At 53.6% G+C, this 22349-nt stretch overlaps 1 protein-coding gene across 1 annotated transcript in view; it reads left to right on the forward strand.

The window, feature by feature from the left end:
• The first annotated feature begins 670 nt into the window (after positions 1-670).
• The window catches only part of SHISA4 (shisa family member 4), a 42710-nt gene continuing 21031 nt past the window's right edge, over positions 671-22349 (forward strand). Inside the window, exon 1 of the mRNA XM_034767768.1 lies at positions 671-1090. Within this exon, the coding sequence (XP_034623659.1) occupies positions 1018-1090 (73 nt within the window). The 5' untranslated portion in view covers positions 671-1017. The remainder of the gene's footprint in view (positions 1091-22349) is intronic.

Raw genomic sequence — 22349 nt, forward strand, 5'->3', positions numbered from 1 at the left:
TAACTGGTGAGACACACTGGGCATGCATGCACACACACACACTGGGCACGCATGCATGCGCACACTGCGGGAGACACACTGGGCAGACACACACACACAGGGTATGTGAACATGCACTGGAGACAGACACACACTGGGGGCAAACGCACCCACTGGGCTCCACACACTGGGGGAGACACACTGGGCACACATACACATGGCGGGAGACACACTGGGAACACACATATACACATACTATGGGAGACAGACTGGGCACACACACTAGGCATGCACACACACACACACACACTGGACACACACACATACATACACAGGCGGAGACACAATGAGCACACACACACACACTGGGGGAGATATAGGGGGAGATACGCTGGGCAGACATACACAGTGGGAGACACACTGGAAACACGCATATACACATACTACGGGAGACAGACTGGGCACACACACTAGGCATGCACACACACACACTGGACACACACACACACTGGGCACATACATACACAGGCAGAGACACGAGTACACACACACACACACTAGGCACGCACACACAAACTGAGCACACACACACACTGGGGAAGACACTGGGCACATACATACACAGGCAGAGACACAATGAGCACACACACACTAGGCACGCACACAAACTGAGCACACACACACTGGGGGAGACACACGGGGCACACACAAACACACACAGGGAGATACGCTGGGCACGCACACACACTAGGCACACACACATATGCACACACTGGACACGCACTGACGGTGACAGCTCTCTTTGTTTGGGGTCTGACGCCGGACTGGCCTTGGGCACCGCCTGCGCTGGACACGGCTCTCGCAGCCCTGCGACAGGGGCCGGGTTAAGCCGGCCCAGGAGGAGGGGGCGGCGGGGCTGGAGCTGCCGCTGTCGGTCGGGTTCCCTGCGCCGCCGGGGCCGGAGCGGATCGCTCCGCCTGCCAGCCGCGGCCCGTGGCACCACCGGCCTCCTGGTGCTTCCAGGGGAGCGGGAGGAGGATGGCGAATGGGGGCTCCCGACCCGCCTGGCCCCTGCTGGCCATGGTGTTCTTCAGCCTGACCGCTTCTCTGGGTAAGAGCCTGGGCCGGGCATGGGGGCGGGCCCGGGGGGTGAACTCAGAGCTGGGTATGGGGCGGCTGGGGCTGGCTATAGGGGGTGAATTCAGACCTGGCACTGGAGCATGGAGAGCGTGGGGCTGGGTTTGGGGCCGGGTGAGAGCGTGGGGATCGGAGAGGCAGTGTGGAAATGGAAGTGTGGGAGTGGGGCTGTGCAGGATGAAAACTACGGGGGGGCGGGCAGCAGGAGGGGAGAGCATGGAGTTGGATACAGCTGAAGAATATAGGGGAGAGAGCTGGGGGGCTAGATGCAGGGCAGCAGGAGAGAGAGCTCTGGGCTGTGTGCAGGGAGCGTGGGGAGTGCTGAGGTAACTGGGGGGGCATGAAGCAGAGTGCAGGAGAGAGAGCACGTGGGGCATGCTGCAGTAGAGGGGAGTGTTGGGTTGGGTGCGGTGGGGAGTGTATGATGGGTGCTGAGGTAATGGGGGATCATGGGGCTGGGTGTAAGGGGAACGTGTGGGGAGTGCTGAGATAATGGGGGGAGCACGTGGGGGTGCTGAGATAACGGGGGAGCATGTGAGGGGAGCTGAGTTAACGTGGGAATGTGGGGTTGATTGCGGGGAGGAGTGAATAGCAGTGGTGGATTAGCCACTGGACTAACAGGGCCTATGCCCAGGGGTCCTGGCCAATTGGGGGGCCCTGGAAAAATGGGCACCCCTGTGCCCTGAACCAGCTCCCTGGCAGGAGTGCCAGGTGGGGGGGTGGGATGGGGCATGCTCACGTGCCCCGATCCCATTTCCCCAGCAGGAGTACGACGGGGGGAGGGACTGCAGACGGAGGGGGGGGGAGGGCCTCCACTTGCTCTGGCCCAGGGCCTCACAAAACTGTAATCACCCTGTGGTGTGTGGGGGGTGCTGAGGTAATGGGGGAGCATGGGGCTGGGTGCAGGTGGAAGTATGTTTGGGGTGATGAGGTAACTGGGGGGAGAGTGTAAGGTTGGGTACGGGGGGAGTGTATGGCAGGTAATGAGGTAACTGAGGGAAATGGGAGGAGTGTGTGGGCGGTGCTGAGGTATTGGGGTAACGTGGGGCTGGATGCGGGGGGGAGCATGTGTGGGGTGCTGAGGTAATGGGGGAACATGGGGCTGGATGTGGGGGGGAGCGTGTGTGGGGTGCTGAGGTAATGGGGGAACGTGGGGCTGGATGCGGGTGGGAGTGTGTGTGGGGTGCTGAGGTAATGGGGGAACGTGGGGCTGGGTGTCGGGGGGGGAGAGTGTGTGGAGTGATGAGGTAATGGGGAAACGGGATGGGTGTGTTTGGGAGCGAGGACGACCTGCGGGCAGGATTCAACCTGGGACCTCTGGAGCTAAATGCCTGAGCCTCTACTGCAGGGGTGGGCAAACTATGGCCCGGGTGCTACATCTAGTCCTTCAGACGTTTTAATCCAGCCCTCGAGCTCCAGCTGGGGAGCTGCCATGACTCTGCGTGGCTCCCGGAAGCAGCGGCATGTCCCCCATCTGGCTCCTATGTACAGGAGCAGCCAAGGGGCTCTGCACACTGCCCCCACCCCAAGCGCCATCCCCGCAGTTCCTATTGGCTGGGAACCGCGGCCTATGGGAGCTGCAGGAGCAGCACCTGCGGATGGGGCAGGGCACAAAGCTGCCTGGTCATGCCTCTGCTTAGGAGCTGGAGGGGGGACATGTCCTGCTTCTGGGAGCACCTTGAGGTAAGCACCACCTGAAGCTTGCACCCCTGAGCCATCCCCCCACGCCCCTGCCCGAGCCCTGATCCCCCTCCCGCCCTCCGAACCCCTCGGTCCCAGCCCGGAGCACTCTCCTGCACCTCCAACCCCTCATCTCCAGCCCCACCCCAGAGCCTGCACCCCAAGCCAGAGCCCTCACCCCCTNGGGACGGCACCTGTAGACGGGGCAGCACACAGAGCTGCCTGGCCACGCCTCCATGTGGGAGCTGGAGGGGGGACATTCCACTGCTTCTGGGAGCTGCTTGAGGTAAGCGCCGCCCGGAGCCTGCACCCCTGACCCCCTCCCATGCCCTAATCCCCTGCCCCAGCCCTGATCCCCCTCCCACCCTCTCCGTCCCAGCCCAGAGCACCTTCCTGCACCCCCAACCACTCATCCCCAGCCAGAGCCCTCACCCCCCCACACACCCCAACCCCCAATTTTGTGAGCATTCATGGCCCACCATCCAATTTCCATACCCAGATGTGGCCCTCGGGCCAAAAAGTTTGCCCACCCCTGCTCTGCTGCATGAGCTAAAAGCCACATGGCTCTTAGCTAAGGCTGTAGCAGACTCATCAATCTCTAAGTGGTCTCAGTTCCACTAGAGCAGTGGTTTTTAAACTACGGGTCGTGACCCAGTACTGGGTCACAGAATGTAAAGTACTGGGTCGCAGTGGCTCTGGTCAGCACCACTGACCGGGCTGTTTAAAGTCCCGTCGGTAGTGCTGCCCAGCTAAAGCAGGCTAGTCCCTACCTGTTCCGATACTGCGCTGCGCCCCGGAAGCGGCCAGCAGCAAGTCTGGCTCCTAGGCGGGGGGCCATGGGGCTCAGCGCGCTGCCCACGCCCCAAGCACCATTTCCACACTCCCACTGGCCGGGAGGTGTGTGGGTTACACTAGCAGTGTCATGCTGCTTACTCTTGGTGTCTGCATGTATTGTCCAGCTTTAACACATCTCATATTTGTTATCGGTTTAAAGTTCTATTGCAAGACCCTAACTGATGCTTTATTTAGTGCCTCTGCTTTCCGTCTTCCTACCTCTCTCTTAGGGCTGGTCTACACTGGGGAGGGGGGGAATCAATCTAAGATACTTCAGCTATGAGAATAGCGTAGCTGAAGTCGACGTATCTTAGATCGACTTACCTCCCATCCTCACGGTGCGGGATCGATGACCGCGGCTCCCCCGTCGACTCCACTTCCGCCTCTCGCCCTGGTGGAGTTCCGGAGTCGACGGGGAGCGCGTTCCAGGATCGATTTATCACGTCTAGATGAGACGTGATAAATCGATCCCCGATAGATCGATTGCTACCCGCCGATCTGGCGGGTAGTGAAGACATACACTTATTCTGCATTCTTCCAATCTCTTCCTCTTTTATTGGTTTCATTGCTAGAAGTTAGGAGAGACTTGTTTAATCTTCACACATGGTTTTAATATACAGGAATAGGAAAATCAGGTAAGTGAGAATATAGTAATGGATAAATGAACACCAGAAGATAGGCATATGGACAGCAAAAGGACTATGCCAAATCCTGCTAAGAAGTTGAGTGAGGTCAGAGAGAAAACAATTGAGATGTTTTTGTGCTAATGCGAGGAGCCTCGGCCATAGGCGCCAACTTTCCCCGGCGCCGGTGGGTGCTCGTGCCCCTCCGCCCTGTCCCGACTCCAGCCTTTCCCCGCCCTGTCCCACCCCCATTCCAACTCCTTCCCCAAAGTCCCTGCCCCAACTCCGCCCCCTCCCTGCCCCATTGGACCCCTTCCCCAAATCCCCGCCCCGATCCCGCCTCTTCCCCGAGTGCGCTGCGTTCCCCTCCTCTTCCCCCCTCCCAGCCACATGAAACAACTGTTTCGCGTTGCAAGCGCTGGGAGATAGGGGGAAAAAGCGGGTACACGGCGCGCTCAGGGGAGGAGGCGGAGCAGAGGCGGAGGTGAGCTGGGGGGGGAAGGGAGCTGCCGGTGGGTGCTGAGCACCCACCAATTTTTCTCCATGGGTGCTCCAGCCCTGGAGCACCCATGGAGTCGGTGCCTATGGTCTTGGCGGCAAAATGGAGGAATGGGAACTATTGGTGAAGGGCATTATAGGGATAACAGAAACATGGTGGACTAGCACTAATAGCTGGAAGACAAGTGTTGAAGGTATGTGTTGTTAAGGGGGAAAAAAAGGGAAAGGTGATGGTAGGGCCCACTTATTTCTGGATGTGATAGCTAACAGATTTCTTCACCAAGTAGTCACTGAACCAACCTGAGGGGATGCTATTTTAGACTTGGTTTTGGTGTAAGTAGTGAGGACAGTATAGAAGAGCTGGTTGTAGAAAATAACGCTGGATCAAGTGATCACAAGTTGATTCAGTTTAAATCAAATGGAAGGATAATCAAAAGGATAATAAAAATCAGGTCATAACTAAGGTTTTCAATTGCAAAAGGGAAGAATTTGATAAATTAAGGGAACTAGTTAGTGAAATCAACTGGACTGTAGAGCTCAGGGACTTCAATGTGGAGGAGACTTACTTTTTCTACCTTTGACTTAAAGAAATTCCATCTGGAATTTGCATCCCAAACAAGGGCGTAAAATTTGTAGGGAAGGACTCCAGATCTAACTGAATGAATAAACACTTCAAAAAGGATATCAGGAGTAAGCAGAGGCCTACAAAGAATGGAAGGAGGGATTGATCAGCAAAGAAAGCTCTGTTTTGGATATCAGAGAGTGTAGGAATAAAGAGAGTTGCTGGAAGTGAAGCTGAATTAGAAGGAAAATAAAATAAATAGTAAAAGGTTCTTTAGGAAAAGAGTGGGGCTGCTATGCAGTGAGGATGAGGTAGAGAGTAAGGATAATCTAGGTACAGCTCCAAAACTAAATGAATAATTTTCCTCAGTTGTCAATAATAATGGTGATGTAGAACATGGGTAGGGCCCTGTGCAGATAAACAATTTATATCCATGGATATAAAGCGGATATCTGTGGATTTGCAGGGCTCTAGTGACAACAAGCGAGACCAGCAGGGCCATGCCCAGCAACTGGGCCACGAACTGCAGTGGCGAAAACAGCAGCATATTGGGCCGTTGCTCACAAGAGCCAATGCCCAGCCCAGGCAGCTCCTCCAACGTGGCTGTACCGCCCCCAAGCCTGCCCTCTAGGGTGGGCACCAGTTCCCCGGCAGCTATCCCTGTTCACACTAGAGTGTGCAAGCAGCTTGCACGCTCCTGGACAGGAGTGTGTATCTGCGCAGGGCTCTAAACATAGGGGCAAAGGCAGGACGGCTGATGGGAATGAGTATATAGAAATGGAAACTACCAAATCCATGGAGGAAGGAAAACATAGAGTTTAATGCATTCAAGTTGGGGGGATCTCCAGACCAGAATACAGAAAGAACTGACACATTAAAGTGCAAGTCCAGTGGCAAGGATTTGTAATTAATGATCAAATCGGGCTAGTACTATATGATTGGAGAATAGCAAATGTTGTAGACCTATATTTAAGAAGGAGGAGAAAAAAGTAATCCAGAAAACTACAGGCCCATTAGTCTGACCTAAATAGCATGCAAGGCTTAGGAACAAATTCTGAAAGAAAAAAATAATTAGACATGGAGGTAAATGGAAAATGGAATAAAATACAACATGGGTTTACCAAAGGTAGATCATGCCATACTAACTTGCTATCTTTCTTTGATAAGATAACTAATTTCTTAGCAAAGGGAAATGCAGTGGATCTGATCTATCGGGACTTCAGTAAAACATTTGATATAGTGCAATATGGGAAATTATTAGTTAAGATGGAGAATATGGGGCTTAGTACAAGCATTGTAAGGTGGGTAAGGAACTGGCTAAAGGGAAGCACTATCACGGTACAGCGAAATTACTAGTGGAGGTCCTCAGGGAGTTAGGACAGATCTTATTTAATAGTTTAATTAATGACCCTGGCACAAAAAGAGGACATGAGCTAGTGAAATTTGCTGGTGACACAAAGTTGGGAGACATCACCAATACAGAGGAGGATCGGAATATTGTAAAGGAAGAATTGGATGACTTAGAGGACTGGAGAAATAGAAATGGAATGAAAGTCAATAGTACAAAGTGCAAGGTTATGCACTTAGGGACTAATAACAAGAATTTCTGCTGTAAGCTGGGGCCTCATCAGTTGGATATGACAGAGGAGGAGAGACCTGGGTGTATTAATTGATCACAGGATGACTATGAGCCACAAATGTGATGCGGCCGTGAAAAAGGCAAATGCTGTCCTAGGATGTATAAGGTGAGGCATTTCCAGAAAAGACAGAGAAGTATTAATGCCATTGTAGAAAGCCCTGATAAGACCTCATTTGGAATACTGTGTGCAATTCTGATCACTCATGTTCAAGAAAGATGAATTTAAAGTGGAACAGGTGTAGCGAAGAGCTACGAGGATGATCAGGGGAATGAAAGACCTATATTATGAGAGAAGGCTGGATGAGCTTGGCTTGTTTAGTTTAGCACAGGGGTTCTGAAACTGGGGGTTGGGACCCCTCAGGGGGTCGCGAGGTTATTACATGGGGGGGGGGTCATGAGCTGTCAGCCTCCACCCCAAACCCCGCTTTGCCTCCAGCACTTATAATAGTGTTAACTATATAAAAAAGTGCTTTTAATTTATAAGGGGGGTGTAACGGGGTGACTCACCGGCGCAGCGCCTCCTGTTGGTTGTCCAGGGAATTAGCTTTTCCAGCACCTGAGCGCCCTCTACTGGCCGATGTCCTGCTTGCCGCTGGCCCCTGTGTCCCTCCCAGACCCCGGTTCCCCTTTACATTGGGTGCTGCCCCTTGGCAGTACCCCCTCAGATCTCGGTCTCCCCTCCCCAGGGAACCCCCAACCCCCTATCCCCACCTCGCCTCAGTGGCTACTGCCAGTCACCATCTAGCCCCTGGTCACTGGGGCAGACTGCAGTCTGCAAAGGCCACTCATCATTGGCAAGGGGTGTTTGGACCTGCTGCCTCTGCCTACCCTGGGCTGCACCTCTGCAACTCCAGTACCCTTCATGGCCTTCCATCAAAGGCCTGCAGCCTGGGGGTTTTCCAGGCTGGAGCTCCCCCAGCTCCTCTAGCCTTCCCCCAGCTCTGCTCCATTCTAAATGCTCTTCTCTGCTCCCAAGCAGCCAGGCCCGTCTCTCTCTACTGCCAGAGAGAGACTCTGTGTGCTTCTGGCCCACTGCCCTCTTATAAGGGCCAGCTGGGCCCTTATTGGGGTGTGGCTGCATCTGTGGCTGGTTCCCCAATCAGCCGAGGCTTTCTTCACAGCCGCAGCCCTCTCCAGGGCTGCTTTCAACCCCTGTTCCTCAGGAGTGGGGCAGCCGCCCCACTACAGGGGGTCACACTCAGAGGCTTTCTATGTGTAGGGTAACCAGATAGCAAATGTAAACAATCGGGATGGGGATGGGGGGTAATAGGTGCCTATATAAGAAAAAGCCCCCAAAATCGGGACTGTCCCTATAAAATCAGGACATCTGGTCACCCTAGCTATGTGAGAGGGGTCACCAATACAAAAGTTTGAGAACCACTGGTCTAGCACAACACAGGCTGAGAGGGGATCTAGTTGTTCTCTATAAATACATCAGGGGTGGGGGGGCAAACACCAAAGTGGGTGAAGAGCTGTTGAAGCTAAAAGACAGTGTTGGCACAAGAAGAAATGGGGATAAACTGGCCATGAGTAAATGAAGACTGGAAATGAGAAGGAAGTTTCTAACCATCAGAGGAGGGATGTGATGGTCTGGAACTGCCTCCCACTAGGAGCAGTGTGGGGGGCAAACAACCTAACTCATTTTAAATTGGAGCCTGATAAATTCATGAAGGGGATTATGTGCTGGGTTTGCCAGCAAGAGCAGGGACTGGACTAGATGACCCAGGAGATCCCTTCCCATTCTATGTCCCTATAATCTGAGCGGACACCAGGACCTGGTTTGTTAAAGGGGAAGAATTCTGGATATGTGGTCACCCTAAACCAGGGGTTGGCAACCTTTCAGAAGTGGTGTGCCAAGTCTTCATTTATTCGCGGTAATTTAAGGTTTCACGTGCCAGTAATACATTTTACATTTACAGGGGCCGGCGGATGGAACCCCAGACTGGCAGCGGACTGAGCGGACCGATGGCTGGGATCCCAGGCCGGCAGCAGGCTGATCCACTCAGCCTGCTGCTGGTCTGGGGTTCCATCCTCCAGACCCTGCCAGCCGAGGTCCCCGCTGCCGGCCCCGCTCAGCCCGCTGCCGGCCTGGGGTTCCGTCCATCCAGGCCAGCAGCGGGCTGAGTGGGGCCGGCAGCCGGAACCTCAGGCCAGCAGCAGCATACCACAGTAAATCAGTTTGCGTGCCACCTTTGGCACGTGTCTCATAGGTTGCCGACCCCTGCCCTAAACATTAGAGCAGAACAAAAAATAAGGGAGTACAGTCCCTGGTTTCAGAACCCAGTTTTCTCTAGTACAGTGGTCACCAACCTGTTGATCGTGATTGACTGGTCCATCCTGGGGACTCTCCCAGTCAATTGCGATCTCCGGCTGCGGTGGTGCAGCAGGGCTGCCTGCCACTAAGCCAGGCTCCCTGCCTGCCAGGGCCCCACGCCGGTCTCAGAAGTGGCCAGCATGCCCCCACGGCCTGTGTTGGGGGCAGGGGTCTCCACACGCTGCTCCTGCCTGCAAGCACCATCCCCACATCTCCCATTGGCCAGGAACGGGGAACTGTGGCCAATGGGGGCTTTGGGGCGGTGCCTGCAGCGAGGGGCAGTGCACAGCGCCACATGACCCCCTCCACCTCCCCACCCGGGGCTGCAAGGGCACGTTGGCCCCTGGGAGCAGTGTGGGCCTGCGGCAGGCAGGGAGCCTGCCTTAGCCTCGCTGCGCCACTGACCGAGGTAAGTGCCGCCTGGTGGGAGTCAGCACCCCGTACCCCTTCCTGCACCCCGTACCCCTTCCTGCACCCCTCACCCCCTCCTGCAGCCCAAGCCCCTGCCCCAGCCCTGAGCCCTGTCCCAGAGCCAGCACCCTGTACCCCCAACCTGCACCCCAACCCCCTGCCCCAGCCCCTACCCCTCTCAGAGCCAGTACCCTGTAACTCATCCTGCACCCCAACTCCCTGCCCCAGACTCAGCCCAGAGACTCCTCCCACACTGTGAACCCCTCAGCCCTAGCCCAGAGCCCGCGCTCCCTCCCAAACCCCAAACCCCTGCTCCGGCCCAGTGCAAGTGAGTGAGCGTAGGGGTGAGCAAGTGACAGAGAGAGGGGAGGATGGAGTGGGCGGGGCTTTGGGGAAGGGGCAGGGTAGATCTTGGGTTGCCCTTAAATTCAAAAAGTGATCTTGGGCATAAAAAGGTTGGAGACCACTACTCTATTATATGGTTGTAGTATTGAAACAACCAGAATATGTTTGAAAGTGCTATTCTATTCTACTATCTATGTGGCTGTTTTTTTTTGTTTTTTTCGCTTAAAAGTCTCATCCATTTCCTTTGAGGCTAGAATTTTCATACCAGATATGAATAATGTTGAGAAATTGCAATAAAATTAGTTTGTTCCTTTTTGAATTGTGTGAGTAAAAACAACCTTTTTGTGCATTTAAAAATTTGTTCAGTTATGTTTTTGCATTTGGATAGCTAAAAACAGCTTTTTTGAGGGGTCCAAACTACTTCACTAAGTTTGAGAAACTTTGCTTTCAAGAGAACAGAGTTCTGAATGTTTGAAAATCTTGGGTCTCAAACCCAACTTTTTTTGAGTGTGTACAAACCCCATGCACATGCAAATTTTGGAATCTAGACCATCACCAGTGTTTTAAACATGTGCACATAGGGTGTGTGCATGGGCACCAAACTTTCTCAAAAGCAGGCCTTGATCTTCATATGTACACTATTATATTTTCCATAATAATGATACTCAACAGCTTGCAGCCAAGAAACTCAAAGCATTTCACAAATATTAGTTATGATTTACAACCTCTGGGAGGTAGTTAAGTTTCATTATCTCCATTTTACAGATCAGAAGCACAGAGGACAAAAGATTTGCTCAGGTTAAAGTGACAGAGACTATAACCCTGGTCTCCTGACTCCCACAGCTATGTTCTAGTTACTGAACCAGACTGCCTCTTTCCCAAGGCCTGAGGTCCAAATGATTGCACTGTGATATTGGATTTTTCTGTGGTTCCAGACCTGGGGGAAGTTTTGTCCCCGCAGATCTTTCTGGATAGCAGACAACAAGATTCTTTCTTCTAATGAATGAAGAACCTTCCTAAGTAGTCTTTTCCTGTAGCAAAAATATCACCCCACTTAACTGTTCTGCTTGTCACCTGTGCTCAGTGTTATAGATGTTAATGCTAGTGCTCTAAGAAACTCTCAGTTATTTTGCAAATGTGACAAAGCAATGAGTGTGGGATGAATAACTTATGGGAAGCACAAGACACTGCAATGGAAAAAGTTGTTGGGAAGAGCACACAGTATCTATCCCTTGGCTTCAGGTTGAAGGAACAGGGTTGTGTTGGCTTGAATGGGCAAGACCTCCCTGCTGTTAAAAACTAGGAAGTGCTGGTTGTGGTTAGTGATTGGCTAGGAGTCCTCCTTAGAGACAGACTCCGTGGAGCTGATGCAAGTCTGGGAACACATACTAGTACGCAGAGACTGAGATTGGGGAAAGTAAGTGGAATGCAGGGCCGGCTCTAGGCACCAGCAAAACAAGCTGGTGCTTGGGGCAGCACATTTTTAGGGGTGGCATGGCCGGCGCCAGAATGCCGCCCCTAAAAATGTGCCCCGGCCGCCCTAGCTCACCTCCGCTGCTGCTGCCACGGCGCCTGAAACAGCTGATTCGCGCGCCGCTACTCGCCCTCCCTCCCAGGCTCTCAAGTCTGGGAGGGAGGGAGAGCAGCGGCGCGCGAATCAGCTGTTTCGCACGCCGCGGCGGCTCGGGGTCTCTCCCTCTTTCCCAGGCTCTCAAACGTGGGAGGGGAGGGAGACTCCGAGTGGCCGCGGCGCGGGCGCCGCTTCTCCCGCTCCCTCCCTCCCTCCTAGGCTTGAGAGCCTGGGGGGAGGAGGCAGGGCTGGGGATTTGGGGAAGGGGCAGAGTTGAGGCGGGGCCGGGGGTGGGGTAATTAAAGAACGGGGGGGGGAGGGGGGGGGCGGCCAAAATTGTTTTTGCTTTGGGCGGCAAAAATCCTAGAGCTGGCCCTGGTGGAATGGGCCAAAGTAGTGCCCCGATAAGCGAAACTGCCTGCTGTTGTGCCAGATGTGCCATGTCAGGCGCATTATATAGTTTTGCCTATCTTCTGCTTCAGTTTTAATAACAGTGTGGATATAGTGCTGGTAACTGCCCTGGGGACGAAGCCCTCTGTTTATCTACAGGACAGCAGCAGGGCGAGCTCCCAACCTCCCCACCCAGCCAGGCAGAGACCCGGGAGTCACCTTCACAGCAGGGCCTCCCAGCCTGACCCCACAGCAGCAGCAGTGCCATTTATGGGAGGAGAAAACCCCTATTAGGGACCCTCCCACCCAGACAGGCCAAGACTCATCTGTGGTGTTTGGGTGTTGAGCCTGTGCGGGGTTTACTTGGTCGTGGCTTGTTGCCTTTCAGCTGGTGCTTTGCTTACCTGAGCACAAAGTCTTCTCGACACTGAGGTGGCTGAGAGACGTAGCAGGTGGGTGGGTACCTCTCTCTATCCCGCTCCAGTGGGAGGATACTAGCTGCTGGATACAGTACTTGTGGATACAGTACTGCTGGATACAGTACTACCAGCAGAGCTGGATACAGTATTTGTGGGCCCTGCTCTTCTCTGGTGAGAGGCTGGGTTTTGAAGTGGTGGGTGATGGGGGAGTGTGAGGAGGAGGCTGTGTGGTATGTTTGGTGGGGTTCAGTGAACCTAGAAGGTGTGATAATATGGCATCCCTACTCCCATGCCTCTGAGAGGGAATTGATGGTCACAGACCCTGCCTTGCCTCTCCTGGTGTGTAGGAGACAGGGCCGGTGCAAGGAAGTTTCACGCCCTAAGCGAAACTTCCACCTTGCCCCCCGCCCCCAGCCCTGCGGCAGCTCCCTGCCCCCCCCACCCTGAGGCGCCCCCCATCGGCAGCTCCCCCCGCCCTGAGGCGCCCTCCCCCGTGGCAGCTCTCCCCCCGGGGAGCCGTGCGGCAGCTCCCCACCCCAGCTCACCTCTTCTCCGCCTCCTCCCCGAGCACGCCTCCCCCGCTCTAATTCTCCTCCCCTCCCAGGCTTGTGGCGCCAAACAGCTGATTGGTGCTGCAAGCCTGGGAGGTGGGAGAAGGGGAGCAGCGACGGTGTGCAGAGGTGAGCTGGGGTGGGGAGCCCTGCGGCAGCTCCCCCCCCACCCTGAGGCACCCCCGCAGCAGCTTCCTACCCCCCCGGCCCGGGGAGCCATGCGGTAGCTCCCCACTCCAGCTCACCTCTGCTCCGCCTCCTCCCGAGCACGCCGCCCCCGTTCTAATTCTCCCCTCCCAGGCTTGCAGCACCAAACAGCTGATTGGTGCTGCAAGCCTGGGAGGCGGGAGAAGTGGAGCGGCAACCGCGCGCTCGGGGAGAGGGCGTAAGAACACTGTAAAAAAAATTGGGGGCACCGCTTTTTGGCGCCCCCAAATCTTGGCGCCCTAGGCAACCGCCTAGTTTGCCTAAATAGTAGCACCGGCCCTGGTAGGAGACCCAACCGTAGGTAGGGGTTGGCTGGTATTCTGGGGGGAACATGTAGAATGGGGTCTTTTTGTGCCCTGGGGGGGTAGAGTGGGCTCTGCAGAGGGATGTGTTTGTTTGAGAATGGACTTTATGGCTCCCGCTAGAGACTCCTGCTTGGATGCCCAGCTGTTCACCTTCGATGACCACCTCAGAGTGGAGAAGTGGAGGCCTGTGGCGGGGGGTTTGGCTGAGAGGGAAGCAGGACCCTCAATCCCTGTGGTAGAGGGCAATGGGAGACAAGGTCACAGGAAATGTATGAGAAGCTCTAAGCCAGAGCCTAGATGTCTGGTCTCAATTCCTGTGGCTTCTCTTGCAATCTCTCTGCAAGAGGAGGGGTCGGCGGATAGAGATCCAAAGTGGAACAATTATTCCAGAATAAAATCACTTTAATTCCAGAAGGAAGCAACCACACATGGAGTTATATCAGCATAGCTATAGGATATAATTATTCTGCTATAGTTATTGTGACCGGGGTCCCAGGGGGGCCACACTGAGATTGCTCAATCAGGGCAAACTGCGAAAAATGGGACAGACGATCCCCAAAACTGGAGGTTATTTCTAATAATTAGATTCACCAATCCAGCAACAAAACAGCTTCTGCAATACCTTCCTGGTTACCCAGAAGCCAAAAGCCACAGTTTCCTTAAACTGTCCAGCCTTGGGCTCCCACCCAGACAGCTAAGTCAAATATGATGAGAATTATTGAAAATCTTGTTCATCATATAGAAAGTTCTACCAATCCCAAAGGGTCGGACACTTAACTGGGAGGAGCTGTAGATACACTGAAGGGTAGGGATAGGATACAGAGGGGTCTAGACAAATTAGAGGATTGGGCCAAAAGAAATCTGATGAGGTTTAACAAGGACAAGGGCAGAGTCCTGCACCCAGGACAGAAGAATCCCATACACTGCTACAGACTAGGGACTGAGTGGCTAGGTAGCAGTTCTGCAGAAAAGGACCTAGGGGTTACAGTGGACGAGAAGCTGGATATGAGTCAACAGTGTACCCTTGTTGCCAAAAGCTAATGGCATTTTGGGCTGCATTAGTAGAAGCACTGCCAGCAGGTAGAGGGACGTGATCATTCCCCTCTATTCGGCATGGGTGAGGCCTCATCTGGAGTACAGTTTTGGGTCCCACACTACAAGAAGGATGTTCAAAAATTGGAAAGAGTCCAGCGGAGCGCAACAAAAATTATTAGGGGGCTGGAGCACATGATTTATGAAGAGAGGCTGAGGGAACTGGGATTATTTAGTCTGCAGAAGAGAAGAATGAGGGGGGATTTGATAGCTGCTTTCAACTACCTGAAAGGGGGTTCTGAAGAGGATGGATCTAGACTGTTCTCAGTGGTACCTGATGACAGAACAAGAAGCAATGGTCTCAAGTTGCAGTGAGGGAGGACTAGGTTGGATATTAGGAAACACTATTTCACTAGGAGGGTGGTGAAGCACTGGAATGGGTTACCTAGGGAGGTGATGGAATCTCCTTCCTTAGAGGTTTTTAAGGCCCCGCTTGACAAAGCCCTGGCTGGGATGATTTAGTTGGTGGTGGTCCTGCTTTGAGCAGGGGGTTGGACTAGATGACCTCCTGAGGTCCCTTCCAACCCTGATATTCTATGACACATTACCCACCAGGTCAGTGAATATTTCAGATCTTACCCAAAGATTCACTTATAGCATATTCTTATTAACTAAACTAAGATTTATTTAAAAAGAAAAGAGAGAGAGATTCAAAGATCATTACACATACAAATATAAATAAAGTTCTTAGGTCAGTTTCATAGGAGAGAGATGGTGAGCTTTAGGGTTGCAAAAAAAATTTTCAGAATAAATTCCATAGGTTATAGTCCAATGTCCAAAATCACGGTGACCCAGACTGAAGCTAGGGACCTAAGTCTTGCGACTCAGACTTCCCCTGATGAAGCTTAAGCAGATCTGAGATACAGGATCAGGGCCCAGGAGTTATTTTTATAGTTCTCTAGCAGCCTCTTGACAGCAGGTGAATAAAAGGTGAATCATTGTGGCTTTGAAGTAGACCTATTTCCTAAACATCACCAGTAATTACACTACATGGATTCACCAAGGACAAGTCATGCCTGACCAACCTGATTGCCTTCTATAATGAGATAACTGGGTCTGTGGATATGGGGAAAGCAGTGGACGTGATATATCTTGACTTTAGCAAAGCTTTTGATACGGTCTCCCACAGTATTCTTGTCAGCAAGTTAAAAAAGTATGGATTGGATGAATGGACTATAAAGTGGATAGAAAGCTGGCTAGATTGTTCGGCTCAACAAGTAGTGATCAATGGCTCGATGTCTAGTTGGCAGCCGGTATCCAGTGGAGTTCCCCAGGGGTCAGTCTTGGGGCTGTTTTTGTTCAACATCTTTATTAATGATCTGAGCCCCACCGGCCCGGGTCAGGCGGTCAAAGCCCAAGGGCTTCAGCCCCAGGCAGGGGGCATGTAATCTGAGCCCTGCTGCCCAGGACTGAAGCCCTTGGGTTTTGGTTTCGGCCCTGGGCAGTGGGACTGGGGCTTTGGCTTCAGTCCTGGGCCTCAGCACGTCTAAGCCAACCCACTTTGGGGTCCTGACTCACAGTTTGAGAACCACTGCTCTAGTCTATCTAACATGGCTTTGCTAGCTATTTATAAGGAATAGCCCTAATTACCATTTACATACTTTCCCAATATGTCTTTGAAGGTAGAATTTGAGTCATTTAGCCTGCGAGTTGCTTAACCCTTTCTGGCTTAACGTCCCAGCTGTACTGAACAATCCCCCCATGTAGACAAGCCCTTACAGAGATGTTTCCCTTCGAGTCTCACTGCTGTAGCTGTGGCCCACAGAGGCGCCTGGTCTAGGGTTGCCAACTTTCTACTCGCACAAAAAACTGAACACCCTTGCCTTGCCCATTCTCTGAGGCCCCGCCCTCCGCTCACTCCATCTCCCTCCTTCTGTTGCCTGCTCTCCCCACCCTCACTCATGCGCTCATTTTCACCGGGCTGACTCAGGGGTTGGGGTATAGGAGGGGGTGAGGGCTCTGGCTAGGAGTGAGGACTCTGCAGTGGGGCCAGAAATGAGTTCAGGGTGCGGGAGGGGGGTTCAGGCTGAGGCAGTGGGTTGGGATGCGGGAGGGGGTGAGGGCTCCGGCTGGGGGCATGGGCTCTGGGGTGGGGCCAGGGATGAGGGGTTTTGGGTGCAGGATGGGGCTCTGGAGTGGGGCTGAGGGGTTCAGAGTGTGGGAGGGGGCTCCTGGCTTGTGCAGGGGGTTGAGGTGCAGGTGTGTGTGCAGGCTCCGGCTGGGGGTGCAGGGTCTGGGCTGGGGATAAGGGGTTTGGGATGCAGGAGGGTGTTCTGGGCTGCAACCGAGGGGTTCAGAGGGCGGGAGCGGGAGCGGGGCTGGGGTGCGGGGGGGGAGGACTCTGGCTGGCGGGGAGGGCTCTGTGGGGGGGCTGGGGATGAGGAGTTTGGGGTGCAGGAGGGTGCTCTGGGTTGGAACCGAGGGGTTTGGAGGGCGGGAGAGGGATCAGGGCTGGGGCAGGGGGTTAGGGTGGGTGGGGGGGTCAGGGGTGCAGGCTCCGGGTGGCGCTTACCTCAGGCGGTTCTTGGAAGCAGCGGCATCTCCCCACTCCAGCTCCTACGTGGAGGTGCGGCCAGGCGGCTCTGCGCACTTCCCCATCTGCAGGCGCTGCGGAGCTGGCTCTTGGGGTGGGGACAGCAAGCGGAGCTCCCTGACTGACCCTATGCTTAGGAGCTGGAGGGAGGACATGCCGTTGGTTCTGGGAGCTGCGCAGACCCTTAGCCCTGCTGTGCCGCCGACTGGACTTTTAACGACCCGGTCAGCAGTGTTGAGCAGAGCCGCCAGGGTCCCTTTTCGACCGGGCGTTCTGGTTAAAAACCAGACACCTGGCAACCCTAGCCAGCTCTGAAGGCCCTTCAGTGTAAGAGAGAGGGGGCAATGGGCCCTGGGCCTTTGTGACTCACTCCTTTCTTCCCCCAGAAGCCCATCACAGCCCAAGTTTATCAGCCTTCATGGAGCTCTGCAAAGCCCACGTTATCTTCAGGCTCATGAAGAAATGGGGGCTGGGTAAGGCTGGGGTGGGATTCTGGGGGTCGACTCACTCCATTCACATTTCTCTTGCCACTGTGTGTCTGAACTTATCTAGAAAGGAAAGACAGGTCTGTTTATTTTAGTGTATTTTTAAAAAAAATCAAGGACACCAAAGCCTGAGCAATAACTATTATTACACAGTATACATTTAAATGAATACACACTGCCCTGCCAGCAGGCTCAGCCCTGCTCTGGGGGGCTTCTTCTGTGAGGGCAGGCAGTTCAGTCTTTATGAGCCATGAGTTCTTGGCCTTGAGTGAGTATGCCAACAAGGGTTTCTTGTCATGAGGAAAAAGCGTATTTTGAAAAGGTGATCACTGGCACGTTTCGAAATCCAAGTGTAGGCTTCGCCCCTTGTAGTTTCAAACTAGCTAACACCTTAAAATGACAGTTTGCCCTGTCTGCAGTAGTATTGAAAATGTGTTAGCTATCACGTTCTCCAACAAAGACATTTGTCAAGTATGGACAAGCCCTTAGTGCAGAGTAAGATGGGGAGGTTGTGATATAGGAGCTGGAACTGATACCTCCTTAATCTCATTTCATATAGGGGCTACCATTAGGTGGGAATAATCTCTACTGAGTTGGGCTGGATTCATGCTGGCGACTTCTCGGCCAAGGCTCTGTAGTTCAATCCACTTCCTGTCCCCATCAGTGCTAGTGTGACACCTTCAGGAATGATGCTTGTTTGGGGGAAAGGGTGACTTGCCCTATATAGGTGTACAAGGCCTTAGTTAGTAAAAAGGATTGTGAAGTGCACAGGAATGTTACCACCAGTCAGTGGGAGACCTAGGGCTAGGATTCATGGTCTTCCAGCTTGCAACTCTGTGCACTTTTCTGTACACTACAGGGCACCTCTGAGCACTCCTACCAAAACAGTGATGTTTTAAAAGTAGGCTTGGCAGAATTTGATGTTTTAAAAGTAGGCTTGGCAGAATTTGATTTTTTAAAATAATGTAACAATCTTAATTCACAGTCTAAATCACTGGATTTTGACTACTAAGATCTCAGGTGGCATTTTCATAGTTTGCCTATCTGTACATTTATTTTATTATCGTGGAAATATTTGTACATAGGTTTGTGTGTGTATGGTGAAATTGACATTTACCAGTAAATATCTAAGTCTATTTACAAGTTATGTGAGTAGGTGTGATGGCTCTTCCAAATGCACAAGGACCATGCCACATGATTTGGCATGTCTGGAGGGGAAGCCCACCTACCCACAGAGGCTGGAAGCCTTACCAGGGTGCTGCCTTTTGGTGCTGCTTGGGACTCCAACTTCCACATCTGCCTCTAGTGCCACATTGTCTAATAAACTGTAGGAACAGGAAACTTACCTGCATCCGAGAGCCTCCTGACTGATGGTGAGAGGGTCCAGCAGGGATTGACAGCTGGGGGAATCCAGCACAGTTGAGTGGAATTTTTTTGTTTGCAGCAGTCTCTGGCGTACAGGCTGTAATAGTAACTGCTGTATTCGCAGGAGTAACCTGACGCGGAATCAGGAAGTATGAGTTTCTTATCAACACTTAGCGCTTTCTTACTTATTATTACTTATTATTAAGAGCCCTTAAAACGACCTGCACAGGGGAAAAGCTAGGCCCTGGGCTCTTGTTTGCTTCTTTACACATCTGAAGAAGAAAGCCTAGAAGGATTCTTCACCAAAGAGTTTATGTACATATCATTGGTTTTTTACATTTGAAATTCTGGTCTGGGGGCGCCCAGATTTCTCTGGGCTTCCTCCCAGCAGAGGAATATGGGGAGAGTGAGCAGTGACACACACATTCTGCTCGCTCCCAAAGTTTTCTTGCACCCCCTAGGGGGCTGGGGGGAGTGAAGAGCAACACCAAGTCCATTCATTCAGGTCATTTTCCCCCACCTGGGCTGTGCTGGAAGGCGAGCATCGGGGGCTGCTGCTTTTTTCTCTCCTCTTACGCAGCCCAGGTCGGGTAAGTGACCTGGATGAAGGGAGCCCAGATGTTGCTCCTCGTTCCCCCCCCTCACATCCCCCTAGGGGTCCATGAGGAGAAGCAGCATTTGAGTGGGGAGCAAGCAGCAATGCCAGCTGCTCCATGCATCCAAGTCAGCTTCCCCACGTGGGTGCAGGAGGGTGGTGCAGGGGTTAGGAGTGTAAGAAGGGGCAGGGGTTAGGGGTACAGGGATTGGGGTGCAGGGATTAGGGACAAAGGGGGAACAGCGCAGGGGTTAGGGGCACAGAAGGGGACAGGGTTGAGCCCACAGGGGCCAGGGGCAATGTGGGGGGGTGCCCCGTCCACAGGGGCTAGGAGTGCTGTTTTCTTGAAGGCCAGCCCTGGGCCGGGGAGAAGGGCTCAGAACCAAGGGGACTGGGGAAGTGGCTTGGGACAGGGTGGGGAGGGGGAGAGGAGAGAGGGCCACATCCACATGGGGGGCATCGGGGAGAGAGGCTCGGACCAGGTCCATGCGCGGGGGAGAAGGGGCCTGGGAAGCGGGTTTGGGTGAGCGGCTCATCCAGCTCCATGCGTGGGGAATATACTCACCCCACTACAGCTGGGCTCTGGCTTCTGGCCTGACCAGGAGGGAAGAGGAGGAGCAGGGCAGCAGGGCCCCGGGAGGCTGGGGGGAGAGAAGAAGCAGAGCAGGGGTGGGGAGGAGGATCAGGGTGGAGGGGAGGGATGGAGTTCCAGCAATCCTGCTGGGGCTGCCAAATTGGCCGGGGCCCTTGGGCATGGGTCCCATTGGCCTATGCGGTAATCGACTGCTGTTGCCAGTTCTTTAGGAGATTCTCTTCCAAGCTCCATCACTGCTCCCTTCCCAGACTCTTGCTCTCAGCAAGGCTAATGAACCGTGACAGGGCATAGAGGCATCAGGGAGGGAAATCATCCATGTGGCTTCCTGCAGCACAGCACTCATGCTATAGCCTTCCCAAAGCCCAGCACCTGTCCAGCATAGCAGCAAACTTCCTGGCTCCATTTCCCAGGGAGTATTATTTCCAACCTCTGCTCCCAGATGGCTTCAAAAAGCACTGGTCAGATGTGCCAGCTGCAGGCCGTAAATAGAGCAGGCTCAGCAGCAGCGGAGTTCCTGAAAGAGGAGCTGGTGCTGGCTCTGTGGGTGTCACTGGACACGCTGCAGCCTCAGCACGATGCAGGCTAAAGGGCACCTCCAGGAGCTCTGGAAAGGCCAAGGGCCGCAGAGTTGCCAGCCCCAAGTGTTCAGCCGTCAGCAAGCAGGCCCCCAAATCATCAGATTTCAGAACGTACTAGATGCTGGGGTTCTTTGCCTTTGGTTCCTGAGCATTTAGGGCTGCCATCCTCAGGCCCCCGCAACTAGGCGGCTAAAAACACACTTGGGAGATTGTAAGGCTTTAGGGTTGGGATAAAATCCCCTAGGTTGGCAGTGTTACGTGGGCTTTTGAACAGGATCTGCACTGAGTATTTTGCAGCCTCTGGCCAGAAAAGGGCTCATACTTGAAGTGCAATCACAGCCACACCCTGCTCCACACCCGGTGTGTGGCACCCAGAGCCATAACCCCCAGCCCCCATAGAGTCATAGAAATGTAGGACTGTAAGGGACATTGGACCATGAGAAGTCAAGTCCTGTCCCCTGTGCTGAGGTAGGGCCAAGTAAACCTGGACCACCCCTGACAGATGGGTGTCTAACCTGCTCTTAAAAGCCTGCAATGAGGGGATGCCGTGACTTCCCTTGGGAGCCTGTTCCAGTGCTGCTATCTGTACAGTTCGAAAATTTTTCCTAATATCTAACCTAAATCTCCCTGGCTGCAGGTTAAGGCCATTACTTCTTGTCCTATTTCCAGTGGTCATGCAAAACAATTGATCACCCTCCTCTTTATAACAGCCCTTAACTTGTTAACCCCTCTCCCCGCCTTAGTTTTCTTTTCTCAATGGCTGGGTTCAATATCTAGGGGTTTTCTTAACATTACAAAACAGAGATCAGTGAAGTCCCAGTATTCGGGAGTGCGTGCCACTCACAGCCGCCTCTGCCTCTACTTGCAATACTGTATTCTGAGATTTACCAACTTAGCCCAGTAAGTTCTTAGTGGTTTCACTGGGTAATGGGGAAGCACACTGCTGCTGCAACCTCTCCACTGTCTTTCACTGTAACAGTGACCTCACCCCATGTCTAAGGTTCAGTCCCCTACCCGTGTCATCAGTGATTTCAGCTCTAGTAATCCCTGATCAGAAACAAAGACTCTTACATGAGTGCATAGGTGGCACTTAATGGAGGCCAGGGACTAAGCCTCCCCAAACCTTGCGCCAATGAGTGGAGGCAGTGGCGGATTTGGAGCCCTCTGAAAAATCTCCCGGCACAGGCCCAGGGCTGGAGGAGCTCTCGCTCGCTGCTGTGGCTCTAGAGCCAAGGTGGGGTACAGAGCCTATCTGGTCTTGGGGGAGGGGGGAAGAGGCGAGTGGGGGCAGAACGGGGGCAGGGCCATGGGTGGAACAGTGTGGGGCTGCGGGAGAAGGGGTGGAACCAGGGAGAGGCTCCAGGCTCGGCGCTCCAGCCAGGACAGAGAGCTCTGCTGCAGTCCCAACCCTGGCCGGGGCTGAGCTCTCAGCACCCCCCTCTTGCTGGGACCACGAATGTGGGGGCCTGAGAGCAGCAAGTGGGGGCAGATCCTTGGCCGGAAGAGGCAGGCAGGGAACTAGCCTCCTCAAGGGGAAGCTTCACCCACCACCAGGGCCAGTGCAAGGAAGTTTCGCGCCCTAGGCGAAACTTCCCCCTTGCGCCCCCCCCCCCCCGCCCTGCAGCAGCTCCCGGGCCCCCCT

This window comes from Trachemys scripta, chromosome 4, assembly GCF_013100865.1.
Source record: "Trachemys scripta elegans isolate TJP31775 chromosome 4, CAS_Tse_1.0, whole genome shotgun sequence".
NCBI lineage: Eukaryota > Metazoa > Chordata > Testudines > Emydidae > Trachemys > Trachemys scripta.